The sequence below is a fragment of the Crocuta crocuta genome, unplaced genomic scaffold (assembly GCF_008692635.1).
Source record: "Crocuta crocuta isolate KB4526 unplaced genomic scaffold, BGI_CrCroc_1.0 scaffold35, whole genome shotgun sequence".
NCBI classification, from domain to species: Eukaryota; Metazoa; Chordata; class Mammalia; order Carnivora; family Hyaenidae; genus Crocuta; species Crocuta crocuta.
The window spans coordinates 24,029-48,071 of record NW_027530625.1 but is presented as its reverse complement, the minus strand read 5'-3'; the positions used below and the strand labels follow the sequence as shown (position 1 = coordinate 48,071).

General features: G+C 38.8%; 1 protein-coding gene, 1 non-coding gene and 1 pseudogene across 2 annotated transcripts; all 3 read right to left on the bottom strand.

The window, feature by feature from the left end:
• Window positions 1-351: 351 nt before the first annotated feature.
• Window positions 352-1,207, bottom strand: LOC144235040 (olfactory receptor 1J4-like; annotated as a pseudogene).
• Window positions 1,208-5,257: 4,050 nt separating this feature from the next.
• On the bottom strand, window positions 5,258-6,198 carry LOC144235039 (olfactory receptor 1J4-like). The gene is given in 2 exon segments (XM_077768480.1): window positions 5,258-5,883; window positions 5,886-6,198. Coding segments are annotated over 2 exon segments (939 nt in total).
• A 9,965-nt stretch (window positions 6,199-16,163) lies between these two features.
• On the bottom strand, window positions 16,164-16,248 carry TRNAR-UCG (transfer RNA arginine (anticodon UCG)). The gene has a single exon. It is a non-coding gene; the product is annotated as a tRNA-Arg (tRNA).
• Window positions 16,249-24,043: the final 7,795 nt, after the last annotated feature.

Below are 24,043 nucleotides of genomic sequence, written 5' to 3'. Positions count from 1 at the left end.
ACTTTGAAGACAATTAAGATAAGGGTGCTTCTGTATGTGCCAAATCCCAAGGCTTAAGGAAACCTAAAAAGGTATAAAATAAAGTAAAAAGTTTGCTTCACAGAATGTAGATGGTTATAGCAAATTATCACTTGATGTGTCTATGCTGGAGACCCTTTCATGTCATTGGGTCTAGGGAGAACAAACAGGAGAAACTGTCAAAGCAAGTCACCTGGAAACGGAAGCGGAGAGGGTACCAGCAACAAGGATGGCCCTCTGCATAGTATTCCAAGGAAGAATCTCTGACAGTGCTATTTGGTGAACTAAGAACTGAGGTGAGGTGATTGTCACTTGGAGAAAAAGATCTCCCTCTTAAAAAAGTTCTCTCAGAGTCCCTTTCATGTCCCTGTTCCTCAGGCTTTAGATGGAGGGATTCAACTGTGTACATCACTGAAGCAATTATGTCTTTGTCATTGGAGTTGTTTGATCATAGGAAAAATGCACAGAGCCATAACTGTCCTATAGAATAGAAATGCCACAGAGAGCTGGGAGCCACAAGTGGACAAGGCTTTACAGATCCCCTTGGTAGAGGGAACCCTCAGGATGAACGCCCCAATGCAGACATAATAGACCAGGATGCCAGTCAGTGGTATAATGATTCCCAGTACCCCCACTGGGAAGTGAAGATGACCAACTCATTGATGGAAGTGTCATAGTGGGACAACTTGAGCAGAGCAGCAAGATCATGAAAGAAATGAGAGATAGTGAGAGTGTGGAACAATGTGCTGCTACATGAGAATAACCAGGACACAGCCACTGGTGAGACATACAGGTTTTCTCACACGATAGTGGTGTAGTATAGATGACAGATGGCCACATATGTGTCATATGCCACCACTCCAAGGAGACTATCAATACAACAAAAAAAAAAGAAAGAAAGAAAAGAATACATCTGTGTTATACACCCTGCATATGGGATGGATTGATCTTGAGTATACATATTTATCAGCATATCAGGGATGGTGACAGATGAAAAGGAGACATCTGTGAGGGCCAAGTGGCTGAGGAAGAACTATATGGGGGTGCGGAAGTGAGAGTCCAGCCTGATGAGCAGGATGAGTAGGTTCCCCAGCACTAAGGTCAGGCACATGCCCAGCAACACACCCTGTTGCTCCAGCTTTATGGGGGAGCCCAGGAGGAGGAACATGCTCTCATTTTCCCTCCACATTCTGCTTTTCTGTCTACTGGGAGTAAAGGGATAGGGAAATGTCAGAGACTTTGGAAGTCGATAATGGCCACCACTACCATTTCTTATTTTCTCCTGAAAAAAAAAAAAAGCCTGAATTTCATTCATTCACTAGTGTTGTCCAAGCATGAGACACATCCTTAATGCCCAACATGATTCCTTTCAGTGGAAACCAGAGCAGAATTTTTTTTTTATATAACCTACCATGTTCCTAGCACTGTGCTACTAATTGGAAATACAAGAATAGGACACACAGGGCATCTTCCCCCATGATGCTGACCCTCCAGAGAATGCCTGATAGAAGACAGACTTAAGGTATGGATCTACAGCCAGATTGCTGTATCAGTGGAATATTATTCAGCCATAAAAAATAATGAAATCTTGCCATGTGCAGTGTGACATGGATGGAGCTAGAGAGTATAATACTAAATGAAATAAGTCAGACAGAGAAAGACACATACCATATGATTTCACTCATATGTGGAATTTAAGAAACAAAATAAAAAAGCATAGGGAAAAATGAGAACCTGTCAAAGCAAGAAACAGACTTTTTTTTTTTAATGTTTTATTTATTTCTAGGAGAGAGAGAGCGTGAGCAGGGGAGGGTCAGAGAGAGGGAGTCACAGACTGAAACAGGCTCCAGGCTCTGAGCTGGCAGTCAGCACAGAGCCCGACGCGGGTCTCGAACCCAAGAACCACGAGATCATGACCTAAGCGAAAGTCGGACGCTTAACCGACTAAGCCACCCAGGTGCCCCAAGAAACAGACTTTTAATTACAGAGAACAGTCTGATGGTTACCAGAGGAGAGGTGGGTGAGGAGATGGGTTAAATATGGAATGGAAATTAATGAGTGCACTTATGATGAGCACCAGGTATTGTATGGAATTGTTGAATCACTATACTGTACACCTGAAACTAATATTAGAATTAAACTGGAATTTAAATAAAAACTTTAAAATGGGTAAACTATTTGACCACACCCTTCACCAAAGGAGACTTATGAATGGCAAATAAACACACAAGAATGTGCTTGACATCATTATTAATAAGGAAAATGCAAATTCAACGGCAATGAGATACCACTACACACCTATTAGAATGTCTAATATTAGAAGGACTATTGTTATCCAGTGTCACTGAAGATATGAAGGAACTGTAACTCTCATATACTGTCGGTGGCAATGTAAAATGGCACTACCTCTTTGAAAAACAGTTTGACAAGTTCTTTAAAAGTTAAATATATAGCTAACATATTACTAGGTATTTGCCCAAAGAAAAAAATGTAGGTGTCTATAAAAAGACTTCTACAAGAATGTTCATAACAGCTTTATTTAATAGTAAAAAACTGGAATCACTCCAAACATCCATCAACAGGTAAATGGACAGAAAGTTTGTTGGATATCCTTATAATGAAATACTACTCAGCAATAAAAAGAATGAACTATTGATAAAAATTGGTACATGGATGAATCTCAAAATGCTTATGCTGAGCTAAGCGAAAGAGGGCAGCAGCAAAAGCATACATATTGTATGATTCCACTTAGATAAACTTCTAGAAGATGAGAATTAATGTGGAAAAAAAGAAAAGATCAGTGGTTGCCCTGGGGACAGATCAGAGGAACAAAGAGGAGCAGGAGGGTAAGCACAGGAAACTTCATTATCTTGATAGCTTATCTTAGATAGTTTCATGGGTGTATACCAATGTCAAAAGGATCTTGCCATTTGTCTACTGAATAGCTTCCAATGGATTCTGCAATCACTCACACAAAAGTGAAACTCTGCTAATGTGGTTAATTTTGTGTGTCAACTTGGCTAGGTGACAGTACCCAGATATTTAGTCAAATACTGTTCTAGATGTTTCTATGAAGGCATTTTTAAAATGGGATTAACATTTTTTAAAATTTAAACTCAAGTTAGTTAACATATAGTGTAATACTGGTTTCAGGAGTAGAATTTAGTGATTCATTACTTATATATAACACCCAGTGCTCATCCCGACAATTGCCTTCCTTAATGCCCATCACCTATTTAACCCATCCCCCTACCCACCTCCCCTCTAGCAATCTTTGGTTTTTTCTCTGAATTTAAGAGTCTCATATAGTTTGCCTCCCTCTCGATCATTTTATTTTGATCAGCAGATTTGGAGTAGATTGCCTTCCATACTGCAGATGGGCCTCATCCAGTCTGTAGAGCTTTAAGACTGACTTCCCCCAAAGAAGCAATTCTGCCAGCAAACTGCCTTTGGGTTCAAACTGAAACATTTCTCTGGGTTTCCAGCTTGTCACCTGCCAATTTGGGACTTACCAGCCTCTATAATCACATGAGCTAATTCCTTAAAATTCTCCCCCAACACCCCTTTCTCCCACAAACACACACAAACCCTCTTGGTTCTATTTATCTGGAGAACTTTGACTAATACACTTACTACGACCTGAAGTGCATAACAAATCTGGTTCCCTGATATCTCTAAACTTACTGTCTACCACCCACCCCCCAACTCATCCCTGTATAGCTACAGAGGTCCATTTCATGTTCCTGGAATAGGCCTGGTGCCATCTTACCTCAGAATATTTCTAGTTGCTGAACTTCATGCTTCAGATGCTTTTTCCTCAGAAATCCCCATGGATTACTTACCCATCCTCACTAATGTCTTAGTTTTACCTTTCCAGTGAGTTTACCTGAACCACATAGCATTAACTTATAAAGCACCCCTCACCAGAACTCTCATTCCCCCCTCCTTTTTTTAATCTGAGTATAGTTGACATACAATATTACTTTAATTTCAATTGTACAACATAGTGATTCAACAAGTTTACACATTATGCTATGTTTACTATAAGTATAGCTACCATCTGTCCTGATACATTGCTATTACAATGCTATTGACTATATTCCTTATGCTCTGCCTTTTATTCCTATGACCTACTCATTCCATAACTGGAGGGCTGTTTCTCCTATTCCCCTTGACCCATTTTCCCACGACCCACCCTCTCCCCTCTGGCAACCATCAGTTTGTTCTCTGTTTATAGGTCTGATTCTGGTTTTTGTTAGTTTATTCATTTCTTTCTTTCTTTTTTCAGATTCTATTTATGAGTTAAATCATAGTGATCCCCCTCTTTAATGCTTCCTTTACCTACAGCAGTTTTTACCTACAAACAAAACTTAGAATTTATTCATTTATTTCAGACACAAAAACTCATCTCCCACAGAGCTTACATTCTAGTAAAGAAACAATGACAATAAAGGAAACAAGTAAAGTTCATGGTGTATTAGAAGGTTGAAAACTGCTATGGAAAAAAAGGAGCATGATGAGTGAGGTCAGGAATGCTGGAATGTAAACTCTACATGGGAATTGATTTGGAGGTCTTTCTCTTTTTTAACTTGCATGTCCAGAGCTTGGACAATTGCCTAGTAGTTATGGTAAATATTTTTGTGTGCGTGAGTTATGAATTCACACATATGTCCTTTCCTTCTTAGAAGTAAAAGCTCTCAGTTTAGGAATAAGACAACACATACTTTCCCAGATTAAAATTAATCAGGCAGATAGAGGCTGTTCTCACCACAAAAATCCAACTTAGAGGGGAAAATCATAATCTTCCTAGCATGGAGAAATTTGGTAATTGGATTGACTCCTCTGTGCACCCCTGTTAACTTCTTGTCACAGGCACAATCAAATTAAAGTTCATTTAAGTTTTAGCAAACCATCAAAAGCACTTTATTATCTAGCTACTGCATTAAGAAGGTAAGCATTCTGGAATTTCTAAAACTAAACATTAGAAATTTGAATATTTGTGGACAATAAACAGGAAATAAGGAGCTGGTTTATATCTCATTTACTTCAACAAATAGAAACTGTGGGTTATAATTAAAAGCTAAGTATGACCAAAGTGAAAAGGGTCAGGTCCTATAACATAGCTCCCTATTTAAAGAGTAGTTGGGAGAATGCAAGAGACATGGATAGTCAACAAACAATTTTGCAAGAAGTCATCTCTAGCAAGGTCAGTGGGTAAAATAATACAATTAGGTGATTCTCACTTGGTGAAAAGGATATTGTTTCTGAATATCACCTCCAGAGCCAATTTCAGGTCTCTGTTCCTTAGGCTGTAGATGAAGGGGTTCAACATGGGGCTGACCACTGTGTACATCAGTGAGGCAGTCATGTCTTTGTCATTGGAGTTGCTCAATGTGGAGGAAAAGTACAATGTCATAATTGTTCCATAGAATAAAGACACTACAGAGAGGTGGGAGCCACAGGTGGACAAGGCTTTGCCGATACCTTTGGTAGAGGAGACCTTCAGAATAGAAGCTCCAATGCGTCTATAAGAGACCAGAATGCCAGTCAATGGGAAAATGACAACTGTAGCCCCTGCAGTAAGTATGACCAGCTCATTAAAAGAGGTGTTTGAACAGGACAGCCTGGCTAGGATGGGGAGGCTACAGAAGAAGTGAGCGATGATGTTGTCAGCACAGAAGGACACCTGGGTCAGGAGGAGGGTGTGTAAGAGAGCACTGCTACAGGAGAGAATCCAGGAGCCAGCCACCAGCTGCACACATAGACCCTTCTTCATGATGGTGGTGTAGTATAGAGGGTGACAGATGGCTACATATCTGTCATATGCCATTGCTGCGAGAAGGAGATTATCAACACAACTGAAAATATATAAAAATACATCTGTGAAATACATCCAGGATAGGAGATCGATAGATCCTGAGTCTGCATGTTCATCAACATCTTTGGGACGGTGACAGATGAAAAAGAAACATCAGTGAAGGCCAAGTGGCTGAGGAAGAAGTACATGGGGGTGTGGAGGTGAGAGTCCAGCCTGATAAGAGTGATGATGAGCAGGTTCCCCAGCACCATGGTCAGGTGCATGCCCAGGAACAGGGCGAAGAACACACCCTGCTGCTCTGGCCGGATGGGGAGCCCCAGGAGGAGGAATTTGGACATGCTGTTCTGGTTCTCCCTCCTCATGCTGCTTTCTCTCCTCTGGGAATAAAGAGAAATGGGAAATGTCAAGTACTTAAAAATACTAAGCATAGCAATTACTGTGTAGTCACGTATTTTCTCCAAGTAACTATCAACATTCAGGCAAATATTGCCTTGCAATTCACATATGGATGCCTTATCCAGTCTGGTGAGAAGGATGCAATGCGATTTGTCTGAACCTTGATGCAGCCACTTGGGGAAAGTATGTGAGATCAAACTCTTTGGTCAAAATCAGGAACAACTCATTCTTTTTTTATTTTGTTTTTTACACATGTGGAGACACTGTGATAGGCACTAGGAAGAAAGTAATAAATAAGTCCCTTCCTCTGGGGAGCCCACATTCCAGTGAGCAGCCTCACAGCCCTGATGAAGAGAATGGCTCTGTAGCCAGACTGCTTCGGAGCTTGCATCTGGTTCTTGCTTATCCTGATTGTTTCTTGCCCTCTCTGTCTCTGTCTCTACCTTTGTCTCTCTATCACATACACACATACACATGCTTGCCTCTTAAAGCATTGAGAAGATTAAAGAAACATACCATGTACAATATAGGTCCTTAATACATAAACTCACTTCACACATTAGAATTACTATCATCGAAAAGAAAAGAAGAAAGCAAAGGGAAAAAAAAGAAAAGAAAAGAAAATGGAGAGAGGGAGGAAAGAAGGAAGGAAGAAGGAAGGAAACAAGGAAGGATGGAAGGAAGGAAAAAAGGAAAGAAGGAAGGAAGAAAGCTAGTGTTGGTGAGGATGTGGAGAAATTGGAACACTTGTATATTGCTGGTATACATAAAATGGTGCAGTCATTATGAAAAACACTGTGGCAGTTCCTCAAAAAATTAAACAAAGAATTACCATATAATCCAGAAGTTCCACTTCTGGGTATATATCCAAAACAATTGAAATAATGTTCTCAAACAAATATTTGTACACCCATGTTCAAAGCAGCATTATTAATTTTTTATGAATATAATTTATTATTAAATTGGCTTGCATATAACACGCAGTGCTCATCCCAACAAGTGCCTTCCTCAATACCCATCACCCATTTTCCCCTCCCCCCCATCCACCCCCAGTTTGAGTCTCTTGTGGTTTGCCTCCCTCCCTTTTGGTTTGTAACTATTTTTCCCCCTTCCCTTCCCACATGACCTTCTGTTAAGTTTCTCAAGATCCCACATATGATATTTGTCCTTCTCTGACTGACTTATTTCACTCAGCATAATACCTTCCAGTTCCACCAACGTTGCTACAAATGGCATGATTTCATTCTTTCTCAAAGCAGCATTATTCATGACAGCCAAAGATGGAAACAATGTGTGTCCATTGACAAATGAATGGATAAACACAATGTGTTATGTACATAAAATGGAATGGAAAGAAGGAAATCCTGACCTGCTACAACATGGAAGAAACTTGACATTATGCTGACTAAAATATGTCAGTCACCAAAGTATAAATACTGTATGATTCCATTTACATGAGATCCTAGAATAGTCAAATTCATAGAGACAACAAGTAGAATGGTGGTGGCCAGCAGTTAGGGAGAAGGGAAATGAGAAATTACTGTTCAGTGTACACAGTTTCAGTTTGAGAAGATAAAAAAGTTCTGGAAGTAGATGGTGGTGATGGTGTAAATGTATTTAATGCCACAGAGCTGCACTCTTAAAAATCACTTAGGGGCACCTGGGTGACTCAGTCGGTTAAGCGTCTGACTTCAGCTCAGGTCATGATCTCACAGTTCGTAGGTTCGAGCCCCGCGTCAGGCTCTGTGCTGACAGCTCAGAGCCTGGAGCCTGTTTCAGATTCTGTGTCTCCCTCTCTCTCAGATCCCCCCCTGCTCTCTCTCTCTCTCTCTCTCTCTCTCAGAAATAAATAAAAAACATTTTAAAAATTACTTAAATAATAGATTTTATGTTATGCATATTTCATCAAAATAAAAAAATTTAAGTTGGAAAATATATCAACATGAGTTAATAAATAAAGATAGCAGTCAAGGGGTGTTTTGCTGGCTGAGTTGGTAGAGAGCATGAGACTCTTGATCTTGAGGTTGTGAGTTCAAGGCCCACATTAGGTGTAGAGATTACTTAAAAATAAAATCTTTTTAAAATAAATCTATCAAAAGGAGGGTGACCAAACAAATTAAATAAATAAACTCACTGTTTTGGAAGGATGAGTGACCTAGATCACAGGTCAGGAATTAAAGACAACGGAGGTATGAATAGGCCATCAAGCAAGATCAAATAGCTTACTGACAATGTGTGTTTACTTCTGTGGTCTCTCTCACACATTCAGGGAAACAGTGAAGGCCCAAACCAGGGCCCCTAAAGAATACTTCATCCACAGCAGTTGACTTACCACATTTTAAATAAATTTGCCAATAAATAACTTCTTCATGTCTGCCATCATCCCCTTCTATCTCCAGTGCTTCAAAATGGCTGAGTTCTTTTTTTTTTTTTTAAGTTTATTTATTTATTTTGAGAGAGAGACAACCAGCAAGGAGGGGTAGAGAGAGAGGGGGACAGAGGATATGAAGTGGCCTTGTGCTTACAGTAGAGAGCCCAATGCAAGGCTCAAACTCATGAAATGTGAGATCATGACCTGGGCCAAAGTTGGACGCTTAACCGACTGAGCCACTCAAGCACCTCCAAAATGGCTGAGTTCTAAGCATACATGCAATGTGAGTGACATGAGAATTTGCCCAATGATGTGGCTAGGGAATCAAAATATTACAGATGCTATTGGACTGAGGAGTTATGTCAGAATTCATTGTCATCTGAGTAACTAGACAAAGTTCCAGAATTAACTACACCATGTTACCCAATGTGGAAATGTAGAAATCACTGAAGATCAATGAAGAAAACTTGGGGCCCTGGAGAAATTCAGTAGCCTTCAAACCACATGGACAAATTGCCACCAACTTAGCATAAAGAGGACTTTGCTTAGAGCTTCCTGTTTATGTCTAAGACTGAGAAAAGAGAAGAGTCAGACTCTGATGCTGTTTCCCTAGTTTGAATGTATATACATATTGCTATGTCCCACATATATGTGTGTTAGGCACAAAAACAGACACACAAAGTAACACAGAAACAAACCCAAGGTGCTGTGCTTTGGCTCTCTCTGACCTATACTCATCTCTAGTTGAAAGTGTAGAAGTTTGCGGGGCGCCTGGGTGGCTTAGTCAGTTAAGTGTCCGACTTTCGCTTAGGTCATGATCTCGCTGTTCGTGGGTTCGAGCCCCGCGTCTGAGCTGGCAGTCAGCACAGAGCCTGGAGCCTGTTTCGGAGTCTGTGACTCCCTCTCTCTCTGACCCTCCCCTGCTCACGCTGTCTATCTATCTCTCTCTCTCATGGAAATAAATAAAACATTAAAAAAAAGTTAAAAAAAAAAAGTGTAGAAGTTTGCATGGGTTCATACCAACTTGCATTCATCTTTAAGATGAAACATTTTGTCACACATAACTTTAAAAAGCATGCAGAGGGAACCCTTCTGTGCTGTTTGTGGGGCTCTAAAATGCTCAGCTGCTATGGAAAACAGAATGGAGTTTCCCTGAAACATTAAATAGAATTGCCACATGATTTTGCCATCCCACTTCTGGGTATATAACAGAAAGGACTGAAATCAGGAACTCAAAGATATATCTGCACTTCCATGTTTACTGCAGTCCTGTGCACAATAATTAAGTTGTGGAAACAACCCAAATGTCCATCAACAGAAGAATGGATAGATAAAACGTGGTATAAACATACAATGGAATATTATTCTGCCTAAAAAATGAAGGAAATCCTTCTCTTTGTGACAGCATGGATGAACCTGGAGGGACATTATGCTAAATGAAAGGAGCCAGTTACAGAAGGACAAATATTGCCTAATTTCACTTTTAAGAGGAATCTAAAAGAGTCAAACTCATAGAAACAGAGAATAAATGGTAGTTACCAATGGAGTGTGGGGGAAAAGGTAGAGCTGTTATTGATATAAAGTTTCAGCTATTCAAGGTGAATTAGTTCTAGAGGCCTGCCATTCAGCATAGTGCCTGTAGTCCACAGTACTTTATTGTGCACTTCAAAATTCATGAAAAGAGGAGATCTCATTTTAAGTTATTTTAACCACAAAAAAGAGGGGGCACAAGGGAATTTTGAGACCTGATGGATATGTCTATTGCCTTGGTTGTGGTGATACCTTCAAATGTGTATGCATATGTCCAAACTCATTAAATTGTATACATTAACTTTGTACAGATTTTTGTACTAATTACACCTCAATAAAGCTGTTTAAAAAATCATACACTCGGGGCACCTGGGTGGCTCAGTCGGTTAAGCGTCCGACTTCAGCTCAGGTCATGATCTCATGATTCGGTGGGTTCAAGCCCCGCATTGGGCTCTGTGCTGAGGAATAGCTCGGAGCCTGGAGCCTGCTTCACATTCTGTGTCTCCCTCTCTCTCTGACCATCCCCTGCTCACGCTGTCTCTATCTCAAAAATAAATAAAACATTTAAAAAAAAAAAAAAGGCCTTCCTGGAGTCTGTCCTTTATTTAAAAATAAATAAATAAATAAAAATCATACACTCAGCATAATATCTTCCAGTTCTATCCAAGTTTCTGCAAATGGCATGATTTCATTCTTTCTCATTTGCAAGTAGTATTCCATTGTATATATAAACCACATTTTCATTATCCATTCATCAGTTGATGGACATTTAGGCTCTTTCTATAACTTGGCTATGTTGAAAGTGCTGCTATGAACATTGGGGTACATGTGCCCCTAAGCATCAGCACTCTTGTATCCCTTGGGTAAATTCCTAGCAGTGCTATTGCTGGGTCATAGGGCAGTTCTATTTTTAATTTTTTGAGGAACCCCCATACTGTTTTCCAGAGCGGCTGCACCAGTTTGCATTCCCACCAATAGTGCAAGAGGGTTAGTATTATGCTGAATGAAGTAAGTCAGTCAGAGAAGGACAGATATCATATGTTTTCACTCATATGTGGATCCTGAGAAACTTAACAGAAGACCATGGGGGAAGGGAAGGGGAAAAAATAGTTAAAAACAGAGACTCTTAAATACAGAGAACAAACTGAGGATAGAGGAGGAGGTGGAGGAGAGGGGGAAATGGGTGATGGGCATTGAAGAGGGCACTTGTTGGGATGAGAACTGGGTGTTGTATGTAAGCCAATTTGACAATAAATTATATTTTAAAATATCATGCAAACACCACATCCAGTCATCCAGGCAACTCACAAACCACACACATACAAAATCCCCACTACGCAGAATAAGAATCACATACAGTCACACACAACATACAAGTAACATAAAAAGAAGCAACATGCAGACACCCACACAAACACACCCAAGCATACATGCACACATTGGCAAGCAATTCCAGCCCTCCATGGTGTACTATACAATAGGGCTTTCTACCATGATGGAAATGCTCTATATCTACATTGTCCACTATAGCAGCAGTAGCCTATGTGACTGATGACCTGAAACAGAGCTATTGCAACTGAGGAACTAAAATTGTAATTTCAGTTAATTTTAATTAATTTTAACTTTATGACCACATGTGGCTAGCAACATCATAGAAGTCAGTGTGCAAGTCTGTTAGCCTCTAAAAACACAAGCAACATAAATACCCTTTTCTATTTCTCTCTCTAGTCCTCACATACATGCACATATCTAGGCCAAGTAATGGTTCCTCACCTTCCTCCAATCTATGCCAATTCTTGCTGGTCCTGGCTGCTACCTGAATACTCCTCTCTTATGTCTCCATGGCCTAATGGTCTTTAGGATCCTGCATGCCTGTTCACAAGTGCTAGAATAATGAGCGGGAAGATGCACATTTACCAACAAGAAAAAGACCCAGGGGAACACAACCCCAAGCTTCTGTTAGAGAAGAAGCCAACAGAACTAATTGTGCAACTTTTGCCTGTCTCTTGAGATGGATCCTATGCAGGGACAAAAGGGTCCCAGAAGAAAGTGTCCCTAAAGTCAGTGACATGTCAGCATCCCCTCTGCCTGGTCATGAGAAGGTGGAGAGGCCATGAATACCCTTGACCTCTGAAGAATCCATCAATGGAATCTGTCTCTCCATACATTACAGAAAGGCCCAGATGGAGTAGTACTAGCCTTTATAGACTCCCAAACCACTGACCCCAAACTGCATTAAAGCACATATTCCACTGCCACCATTCATTCCATTCTTAGAGAACAACAAGAGATCTACAAAAGTCAAAGCAACCTTGAGAAAAATGAACAAAGTGGGAGGCATCACACTTCCTGACTTTAAACTATAACACAGACTTACAGTAATCAACACTATATGTTATTGACATGAAAACGTGTAGACCATGTAACAGAATACAGAGCCCAGAGATGAACCCATGCATACGCCATCAACTAATCCTTGACAAGGGAGTCAAGTGTATACACAATGAGTAAAGGATAGTCTCTCCAATAAATTGTGCCAAGAAACTGGATATCCACATACAAAAGAATGAAAATGGATCCCAGTGATGTAAAAATATCTGTCTGTGACACTCGGCCCCAGGGGCCAAAAATGTCCACCACCTCCAGTAGCAGCACCATGACCATCCAGGAGCTGTTCAGGTACCCATCTCATAGCAGTTCATGACTGTATTCGAGTGCAAGGCCTTCTTGCACTGATACATAAGTGAGGGTATGGATGAGATGAAGCTCACCAAGGCCAAGAACAGCATGAACAGCCTGGTGTCTGAGTACCAGCAATACCAGGATGCCAGGGTCAAGGAGGAGGGTGAGTTTGAGGAGGAGACAGAGGAGGAGGTGGCCTAGAGCTGTTTGGTACCCAGTTCAGCATTGAAGTCGAGTGAACTCTTTATTCACTCACAACCTGTTCTCTGAATGCCCACATCTCACTGTGTGTGCACTACTCTTCTTCCTATCTTGACAGCACATGCACTACAGCATGGGATATTTGTGTATGAAGTTTTCTATCCTAAGTGGAGACTGGANCTTCAGATCTTTTCTGTGTGATGTATGGGCGCGAGTGCAAGTACGGAGCTCCTTACTTCTCCGCCATCTTGCCCCTCTCTATTCATTATCATATATATAATTTTCAAATATTTTCTCCTAATCAGTTGTTCCCTCCCCCCTCCCTTCCCCCCTCCCTTCCTTCCTTCCTTCCCTTGAATACGCAAGGGCAGGGCAAGCACACAGAGAGAGGGAGAGAGGGAATCTCAAGCAGGGTCCACACTGCCAGCACAGAGCCTGATGTGGGGCTCCAGCTCACTAACCATGAGATCATGACTTGAGCAGAAATAGAGTCAGATGCTTAACTGACTGAGCCACCCAGGCACCCCTTTCTTTTCATTTTCTTAATGGTTTTTCTCTTGGAGAAGAAGTTTTGAACTTTGATGAAGTCCAGTTTCTCATTTTTTTCTTTTGTGAATCATCGAAGCAATCTTTGCGTATCCCAAGGAAACACATATTTTCTCTTTTTTTCCCTAAAAGCCTTATAGTTCTTATATTTCAAAAATGACCCATTTTGAGTTAACTTTTTTGGTGTATGGTATTAAGTAAGGATCTAAGTTGAAGGTTTTGCATGGGGAATATCCATTTTCCCTAGCACTATTTTTGAAAAGATTGTCCCTTCCCCCCTGAATTGCCTTGACACCTATGTCAAAAACCAGCTGACCACAAAAATAAGGTTTATTCCTTAGAGGTTTATTTCTGGACCCTCAATTCTGTTACATTGTTCTACAAGTCTACATGTTCTACATGTCTATCATTATTTCAGTGCTACACTTTCTTGATTATTGAAGCTTTACAGTAAGTTTTTAAATCAGGGAGGAAAATCCCTCCCACTTTATTCTCCTTTAAGTTAACTAACAACCTTTATATTTATAAATATCACCTCTAATTGCTCTGACTAGGTCTTCCAGTAGTATGTTAAATAGAAGTGGCAAGAATGGGCATCCCAGTCTTGTTACTGATCTTAGAAGAAAAGCTTTTAGCTTTTCACTATTAAATATGGTATTAGTTGTGGGCTTATTCTATATACACTTTATTATGTTGAAGTAAATCCTTCTATTCCTAGTTTTATGAGAGTTTTTATCATAAAAGTACATTGAGTTTTATCAAATCCTTTTTCTGCAACTATTGAGATGATATGTGTTTTTTCTTCTTAACTTTGTTAATGTGGTATATTGCATTAATTGATTTGCATATGTTGAACCATCTTTGCATCCCACGGCTAAGTCCCACTTCGTCATGGTGTATGATCCCTTTAATATGGTGTTGAACTTGGTTTGCTAGTATTTTGTTCAGGACTTTTGCATCTATGTTCATTAAAATATTGGCTTTGTTTTACGTTTTAATACCAGTATAGTTAATATACAGTATTATAATAGTTTCAGGTATACAATATAGTGATTCAACAATTCCATATATCACCCAGTGCTCATCATGACAAGTGTCCTCCTTAATCCCCATCACCTATTTCACCAATTCCTTACCCATCTCCCCTCCGGTAACCACCAGTTTGGGGAGAACCATCAGTTCTCTATAGTTAAGACTCTGTCTTGGCTTCTTTTTTCCTTTGCTCATTTGTTTTGTTTCTTAATTCCACATCTGAGTGAAATCATGTCGTATTTGTCTTTCTCTGACTGATTTATTTCCTTAGCATTATACTCTCTAGCTCCATCCATGTCACTGCAGATGACAAGATTTCATTCTTTTTTATGGCTGAATAATATTCCCCCTCCCCCTCTGTGTGTGTGTGTGTGTGTGTGTGTGTGTGTGTGTGTGTGTGTGTGTCCTCTTCTTTATCCACTTATCTATCAACGGACACTTGGGCTCTTTCCATAATTTTTCTATTGTAAATAATGCTGCTCTAAACATAGGAGTGTCTGTATCCCTTTGAATAACTGTTTTTGTATTTTTTGAGTTGATACCCAGTTGTGCTATTACTGGGTTGTAGGGGAGTTCTATTTTTAAATTTTTAAGGAAACTCCATACTCTTTTTCACAGTGGCTGCACCAGGTTGCATTTCCACCAACAGTGCAAGAGGATTGCTTTTTCTCCACATCCTCATCAACACTTGTTGTTTTTGTGTTTTTGATTTTAGCCATTCTGACTGATGTGAGGCAATATCTCATTGTAGTTTTGATTTGCATTTCCCTAATGACAAATTATGTTGAATATTTTTTCATGTGTCAGTTGGCCATCTAGATGTCTTCTTTGGAGAAATGTCTATTCATGTCGTCTATCCATTTTTTTTCTTATTTGTAAATGCTGTTTTTCCTTTTTTTCTTTTTTAAATATAGTTTATTGTCAAATTGGCTAACATAGAGTGTGTAAAGTGTGCTTTTGGTTTTAGAGGTAGATTCCCATGGCTCATCGCTTATATACAACACTCAGTGCTCATCCCAAGTGCCCTCCTCAATGCCCATCACCCATTTTCCCCTCCCCCAACCTCCTCCATTTCTTAATTGAACTTTTTTGGGGGGTGTTGAGTTTGGTAAGTTCTATATATTTTGGATACTAACCCTTTATCAGATGTGTCACTTGTAAATATCTTCTCCCATTCCATAGTTTGCCTGTTAGCTTTGTTGATTGTTTCTTTCACTGTGCAAAAGATGTTGGCTTTTAGTTTTCTTTTCATACAGTGCTTTTGTCTGGTTTGGTACCAGGGTAATGTTGTTCTTCTAAAATGAATTTGTAAGTGTTCCCTCTTAATTTTTTGAAAGATTTTAAGAAGAGTGGTGCTAATTCTTCTTTAAATATTTGATTAAATTCACCAGTGAAACCATCTAGTCCTGGGCTCTTCTATATTGAGAGGTTTTTTAAAAATTTTTTTCAAATGTTTTATTAATTTCTGAGAGAGAGAGAGAGAGACAGCATGAGCAGGGAAGGGCCAGAGAGAAAAGGAGATACAGAATCCGAAACAGGCTCCAGGCTCTGAGACAGCCGTCAGCACAGAGCCCGACGTGGGGCTCGAACCCACAAACCATGAGATCATGACCTGAGCCGAAGTCAGGCGCTTAACCGACTGAGCCACCCAGGCGCCCCTATATTGGGAGTTTTATCACTGATTCAATCTCCTTATTTGTTATTGGTCTCTTCAAGGTTTCTATTTCTTTTTTTCATTCAATGTTGGTAGGTTGTATGTTTCTGGAAATTTATCAGTTTCATCTAGGTTATGACTCAGTAAGCTTATTAGAAAACATTGAGCTGGATTTTATTATATAAAGTTACAAAATAAAAGATTGTACCAGAAACTTTAACCAGTACATTTGTAGATATAAAGAAATAAAGAGTCTAAATATTGAGAGGGTAGAATTCAATTATTATCCACTGATAATATTATGGCTTACCTACAATACCCAAAACAATACACAAATTATAAGAATAATGAATTTAGTATAGTTATATATTGACTTTGATATAGAAAAGTCAACTATATTTCTATATTGTAGAAAAATCGAATATGAAATCTTAATGATTATAAAAATTTTAAATTGCACACAAATATGAAATATCTAGGGAAAGGTCGAATGAAAGATGTGGACTAAAATGTCTTCAAAGAAAATAAGAAGTTAAAAATAACCAAGATGTATATACATGTTCCCAGATTAGAGATTCAATATCTTTAAAATGTCAGTTCTCTGTAAGCTATTTTATATTTTGAATACCATCCTAAATAAAAAATAGTTTTGTTTTTTAATTGTCAAGCAGAATCTGAAATTCAAATGGAAATTCAAGAAGAAAAAAAAGAGCCAATATATCATATTCAATCATTTGATTCCTTGAATGGAGAAAGGATGGATTTTTTTTCACCTCCTATATTTGACTAATAACATTATTCTGAATTTCAAGCACTATTTTTTTTATAGTTTATTGTCAAGTTGGTTTCCATGTAACACCCAATGCTTATCTCAAAAAGTGCCCTCCTCCATGCCCAACACCCATTTTCCTCTCTCCCCCACCCCCATGAACACTCAGTTTGTTCTCAGTATTTAAGAGTCTCTTATGGTTTGTCAGGAACTATTTAAAGATGCTCTTAATAAAAGGTTCAGTTCATCACAGTGCGTTCAATTTTTAAAAATTAAAAATGTTTTAATACAAATTATATTTTTTAATTTTTAATTTATGTTCTTAACTATTTATTACTTTCTGACTTTAGCAACATCATTTAACCAAGCCTAATTAGGGCTTGGTTTCCAAATCTGTAAAGTGACAAAATGCATTACTCAAGAGACAGAGTATTTTGTATTCAGTAGAGATTCAAGACTTAAAAGAATCTGTGCCCCTCAATAGCATGCAATTTTCATGGAAATGATTTATTGTTTGGAAAATTAGTACTCTCAATTGTAATTTTTACTGTTAAGCAAGACAATAAAATTTGAGCAATGATAAAGATCAAGGCAATGTATTATTTTATAATAGTATCTTTTATTTAAATATCCTAAAAATATTTTATGAATTTTATACATAGGAATTACTCCATCTACCTCTGAGATGCAACGTTTGTGTAAACCATTTATCCTGACCTGATCTTTTTACCTCATTTTTGTGTCTAACTGTAGCTATAACTGCTGTACAATAAGTCTTGATTATCTGGGCTGTGGTAAGTGAGCTCTAGGACAAAAATTAAAAACTGATATACTTAGACTACATAGAAGTTTGTTGTGTTGCAAACTTGATCAACTAGGGAAAGATGGCATTTTTAATAAATTGTAATATATATCTATTGGATACTCATACAGAATAAAATTAATTTGTGTCTGTACCATAAAACATACACCAAAAGTGAACCCAGATGGACTTTAGATAAACATATTAAAAGCAAAATAAGAATCTTTTAAGATAAAAACTTAGGAAGGGGTGCCTGGGTGGCTCAGTCGGTTAAGCATCCGACTTCGACTCAGGTCATGATCCCACGGTTCATGGGTTCGAGCCCTGCTTCGGGCTCTGACTGAATGCCAGCTCAGAGCCTGGATCCTGTTTCAGATTTTGTATCTCCCTCTCTCTTTGACCCTCCCCTGCTCACGTTGTCTCTCTCTCTCTCTCTCTCTTAGAAATAAATAAAACATTAAAAAAAAATTTTTAAGATAAAAACTTAGGGAATATCATCAAGTTCTTTTGGTAGACAAAAAATTCTTATTTTATTTTAATTTTTTACAAATAGTTTATTGTGAAGTTGGTTTCCATATAACGCCCAGTGCTCATCCCCACAAGTGCCCTCCTCCATGTCCATCACCCCCCTACCCCCCCACACCCATCAGTCCTCAGTTTGTTCTCAGCATTCAAGAGTCTCTCATGGTTTGCCCCTCTCCCTTTCCCCCCACCATTTCCCCCCTTCTTCTCCCCCGTGGTCCTCTGTTAAGTTCCTCCTAATCCTCCTATACATGTAAACATATGGTATCTGTCCTTCTCTGCCTGATTTATTTCACTCAGCATAACACCCTCAAGGTCCATCCATGTTGCTACACATGGCCAGATTTCATTCTTCCTCATTGCCATGTAGTATTCCATTTTATAGATAAACCACATCTTCTTGATCCATTAGTCCATTGATGGACACTTAGGCTCTTTCCATGTTTTGGCTATTATTGAGAGTGCTGCTATGAACATTGGGGTACATGTGCTCCTATGCATCAGCATTTCTATATCCCTTGTGTAAATTCCTAGCAGTGTTATTGCTGGGTCATAGGTGGGTGGTAGACAAAAATTTCTTAAATAGGATATAGATAAAGTTAGCCACATAGGGAAAAGTGTAATACATAGGACTAAGTTAAGACATATAAATTCTGTTCATCAAAAGACCCATAAAGATTATTAAAAATCAAGCCACATAACAAAAGAATATATTCTCAATACATATTCCCCGCAAATGGCTTATTTTCAGGAATATACATATACATGAAGAAATCATAGAAACCAGTAAGAAAAAACCAGGCTACCCAATAAAACAGCACCAAATGGCTAAGAACAGACTATTTATGAAAAGGATACCCAAATTCCTAGTAAGTGTAGGCAAAGAAGATAAACTACATGAAGTATCAGACAAATGCAAATTCAAACCACAACTCATGACTTCTACCAGCCCATAAGAATGTGTACAGTAGAGAAGATGGACAGTATAAAAGTTGGTGAGTAAGTATATTACAGGGAGGAGTGAAAACTGAAGCAAGCACTGTGTCTAACTTTTAAAAATATTCATCTGTTAATTAAATGAAGTATACATGAATTTTCTTCCAAAAATTCTATTATGAGGTACATACACAAGTCCTGAACTGGGAGTTACCCAAATGTCAATCAGAACTGGAATGGATAAATAAATTGAGGAATATAGACACAACTGAAAACGATAAAGTCATGAGAATGAGTTAACTATAACTATACAGAACAAAACATAATGGGATCACAAAAGAGTATATACACTATGCTTTATGTATAAAACAGCCAAAGTGATCAATCATGTATGAAATCAGAATAATGGCAATAAAGTAATATGGTTAAACACATGATTTTTTGAAGTCACATATGTCTGAGGTTAAGTCTTGGGGGCAGCTGCTTAGTTGATATCCTTGATTTTTAGTTTGAGTCTCTGTAAATCTGAAAAATATTGACACCTTTATTAGAGAAATGTGCTGAGGAGTAAATAAATATACATTTAAATACTTGATTAATGCCAAATGCAATAGCTCATGTCTTTCAATACAGCAGTTTGTTAACTTCTGGATGTCTCACACATGAAATAAGTAAAATTTAGTGACATTATGAAAACTCAGATTAATATGTGTTGATATAGGGACACCTGGGTGGCTCAGTTGGTTAAGCATCTGACTTTGGCACAGGTCATGATCTAGCAATTCATGAATTTGAGCCCCATGTCAGGCTCTGTGCTGATAGCTCAGAGCCTGGAGCCTGCTTCAGATTCTTTGTCTCCTTTTCTCTGTGCCCCACCCTAAAAAATAAACAGGTATTTTAAAAAATTTAAATATGTGTTGATATCAACACCAGGTAGGGTTATAAAGAAAACAGATTTTAAAACTTCCTAAAGCCCAGAGAAATAGGCACCAAAGTTTCATGAGCTTGCAGAGAGTTTCATCAGGGTATAGGAGGGCTTGCATTTTCACTGCAGACCATTAATGCACACAAATCAGATAGCAGGTAAGGAAAAAGAACAATCAAGTGAACATAAATATAAGAGTAAACATGAGACCAAGAAAGGAAGGTTAAGAGTTAAAAAGATTCTTTTTGTTTTAAATATTTTTATTNCTGAAACAGGCTCCAGGCTCTGAGCTGGCTGTCCGCACAGAGCCGGATGCAGGGCTCGAACCCACGAACCGTGAGATCATGACCTGAGCCGAAGTCGGACACTTAACCAACTAAGCCACCCAGGCGCCCCATGAGTTAAAAAGATTCTTAATAAGAACTGGCCAAACTGCAACTTTTAAAAGAGACATGTTTACAGCCCCCATGAGTACCTGTGACCGTAAGGTTGAACAGATGACACTGAGGGGTGTCCTTGGCTCTAAAGATCTTCTGAAGAGCATGTTTCATGTCTTTATTCTTCAGGCTATAGATGAAGGGGTTCAGCATGGGGGTAACCACCATGTACCTCAATGGGAGCAATTATGTTGTCTGATGAAGGGAAAAAGTAAATACCAGCAATTGTCCCATAGTATAAAAACACCACAAAGAGGTTAAGAGTCACATGTAGACAAGGCTCTGGAGATTCTCTTAAATTATTCTTCAGAATGATGCCTGCAATGTAGATATATAAGCCCAAGATACCACTCAATGGCAGGATAAAGATCAGTCCTCTCTCAATGAGAATAAGCAGCTTATTGCAGGAAATGTCTTAGCAGGAGGATTTCAGCACAAGAGCAAGATCACAAAAGAAGTAGGGGATGATAGCTCCTGTACAGTAGTACAGCTGGTCCATGATGGAGGTGTGCAACAGAGCATGAGTATAAGAGAAAAAATGAGGACCTAGCCACTAGGGTGACCCAAAGCTCATCCCTCATGATTGAGGGTATAATGAAGAGGGTGACAGATGGCCACATACCTGTAATATGCCATCACTATAAGAAGAAAGCTACAATACAACTAAAACTGATGAGGAAATACATTTGTGAAATGCACCAAGCATAGGGGATGGATTCATCCATAATATACATGTTTATCAGCACCTTAGGAATAGTGGCAGATGAAAAGGAGATATCCATGAAGGCTAGTGGCTGAGGAAGAAATACATGGGAATGTACTCAGGAAGTGAGAGTCCAGACTGATGAACTATGGCCAGGTACATTCCCAGGAACAGGATGAAAAACACACTCTGTTGCTCCAGTCCAATAGGGTAGCCCAAGAGGAAGAACTTGGACATGTGTCTCTGGTTCTCTGCCTTCATACTGCTTTTCTATTTGCTGGGGATGAAGAAGTTTTGGGAATCTCAGAAACCTAGAAAGGACTGTCACATCTTAAAATGTAATTTTCTGGAAAAACAAATGTTTAACCATACTCATTAATCTCTCACACCTGTGGATTCACATATCTTCACTCTGTCCCAGTCTGGCTCCAAGAAAACATCTCACCCAAGAGCAGCTAACAAGACTTCATTGCACAGAAGCAAGAGAGTGTTTGCTGTTTTATTCATCCCTTTGTTCCATTGAACATTGACTCTGTATCAGGACTTCTACTAAGAGCTGAGAATGTAGCCATAAACAAAAAGGCAAAGATCTTGCCCTCCATGAATGTAGATCTTGATGCGTGTAGAGAGATAGTTCATTACACCAAGGCAGAGACAAATCATAATAGTTCACTGTGACAGAAATAGTAGATGACCCTTGGAAAGCTGGTATCAGTTGTTTCTGCTTTAAAGTGATATGAGACTCCAATGCAGAGGTGGCCATTTGAGGGCATTGTCACTCTCCTTCTGTGAACCTGGCTTCATGATATCAGAGTAGTGATTTCATTCTGATCAGTTGGTTAGGTGGTGTCTTCTAGGTTCTCTACTGTAAAGTTACTATTTTAACCTTTGTAATTAATCTGTATCATTTGGACCTTAAATATATAGTATTTTAAAGCTATATAACCATAACTTTTTTCCCATTAAAATTTCACCCACTATGTTTAACATCCATTGGTGAATCTTATATGAAAAATTATTGCAAGTGTGGTGGCCAAATGGTGATTTTCTAATTCTATCATCTATTCTACCTTTATTTGTTGTACATAAGAAGGAACTTTCCCTTATCATTTGTTTTTTCATTGATTTATATATGTTGTGGACTTACGAATTCTTTTTTATTCTTCGAGTTATGGTCACTGCCTTTTCTATTCATTTTGAAACTCAAAACTATTCCAGATTTGGCCATTGGGAGATCCTTCACACTGGCTCCTGAGTCTCTGTGATTCATTGAGCACTTCCTTTCAGGCTCAGCAAAATTTTCTTGGATAGTCTTGTCATGTCCTGGCCCCAGTCCTGGAATCAGCCATTTTTCTGATAACTTTGGTCCCTTTTATTTCTTATGTTTATTTTTTAGTTTTTATTTAAATTCCAGCTAGTTAACATACAATGTAATATTAGTTTCAGGTGTACAACATTCAACACTTCCGTACAACATCCCGTGCTCATCACAACAAATGCACTGCTTCATACCCATCACCTGTTTAACCCAATGCCCCATCCACCTCCCCTCTGGTAACCATCAGTTCATTCTCTATAGTTAAGAGTCTGTTTCCTGGTTTGCCCCCTCTTTCTTCCCTCACCTTTGCTCATTTGTTTTGTTTCTTAAATTCTACATATGAGTGAAATCATGTCATATTCATCTTTCTCTGACTGATTTATTTCACTTAGGACAATATTCTCTAGCTCTACCCACATCATTGCCAATGGTAAGATTTCATTCTTTTTATGGCTGAGTAATATTCCATTGTGTGTGTATAAGTGTACGCATATAAATATATACCACATCTTATTTTTTTCCTCAGATCTAGCGTTAGGGTTAGTGTTAGGGCCAGCGTGAGGGTATATGCCTAGTATCCTCAAGTTCAGAGACTTCTACACAGGGTTAACTTTGATTCTTTTTAAAGGAGAAGTGTAGAAAGCACATTTGGCCTTAGGTGTGTTCGTAGCTTACAAAGCTTTTAAATGATCTGAGGATGCAACTAGGAAGTATGTGTAACAGAAACACAGGAAAGAGAAACTACAAACTAATAAACTAAAGGAATGGTTACCCATAGAAAATGGGTCAGGGGAGAGACAGAAAGAATGGAGGACCGGGAATAGTATAGATATTACTATATAACATGTAAATTCAATCTGTTTGTACATATTAAAACCCATGAGTTCAAACTGATATCTCCAATTCCAGTTTGATGCCATAGAATTCATTCGAGACTCTCCTTTTCCATGTACATAACTCCTTTCCCTGATAGTGAGGAGTCATTCCCTTTTCTACGTATGTTTATTTATTTACTGTATCTTGGAGTGCATGTTAAGTAATTTAGAATCTTCAGTTCATACCACTGTAATGACAAAGTAACTGAAGCTTAAAAACTTTGCCTACAGTTTCTTCTTTACTATGGGTATATGGATAAAATTTCGTGTTAAAGAATTACTTAGATTAGGTATCTTATTTCCCCCTTTATTTCTAATTATGGTATTAATTTGAAATATAGCTGGGTTTAAGGGGCGCCTGGGTGGCTTAGTCGGTTAAGCGTCCGACTTTCGCTTAGGTAATGATCTCGTGGTTCGTGGGTTCGAGCCCCGCATCGGGCTCTGTGCTGACTGCCAGCTCAGAGCCTGGAGCCTGTTTCAGTCTGTGACTCCCTCTCTCTCTGACCCT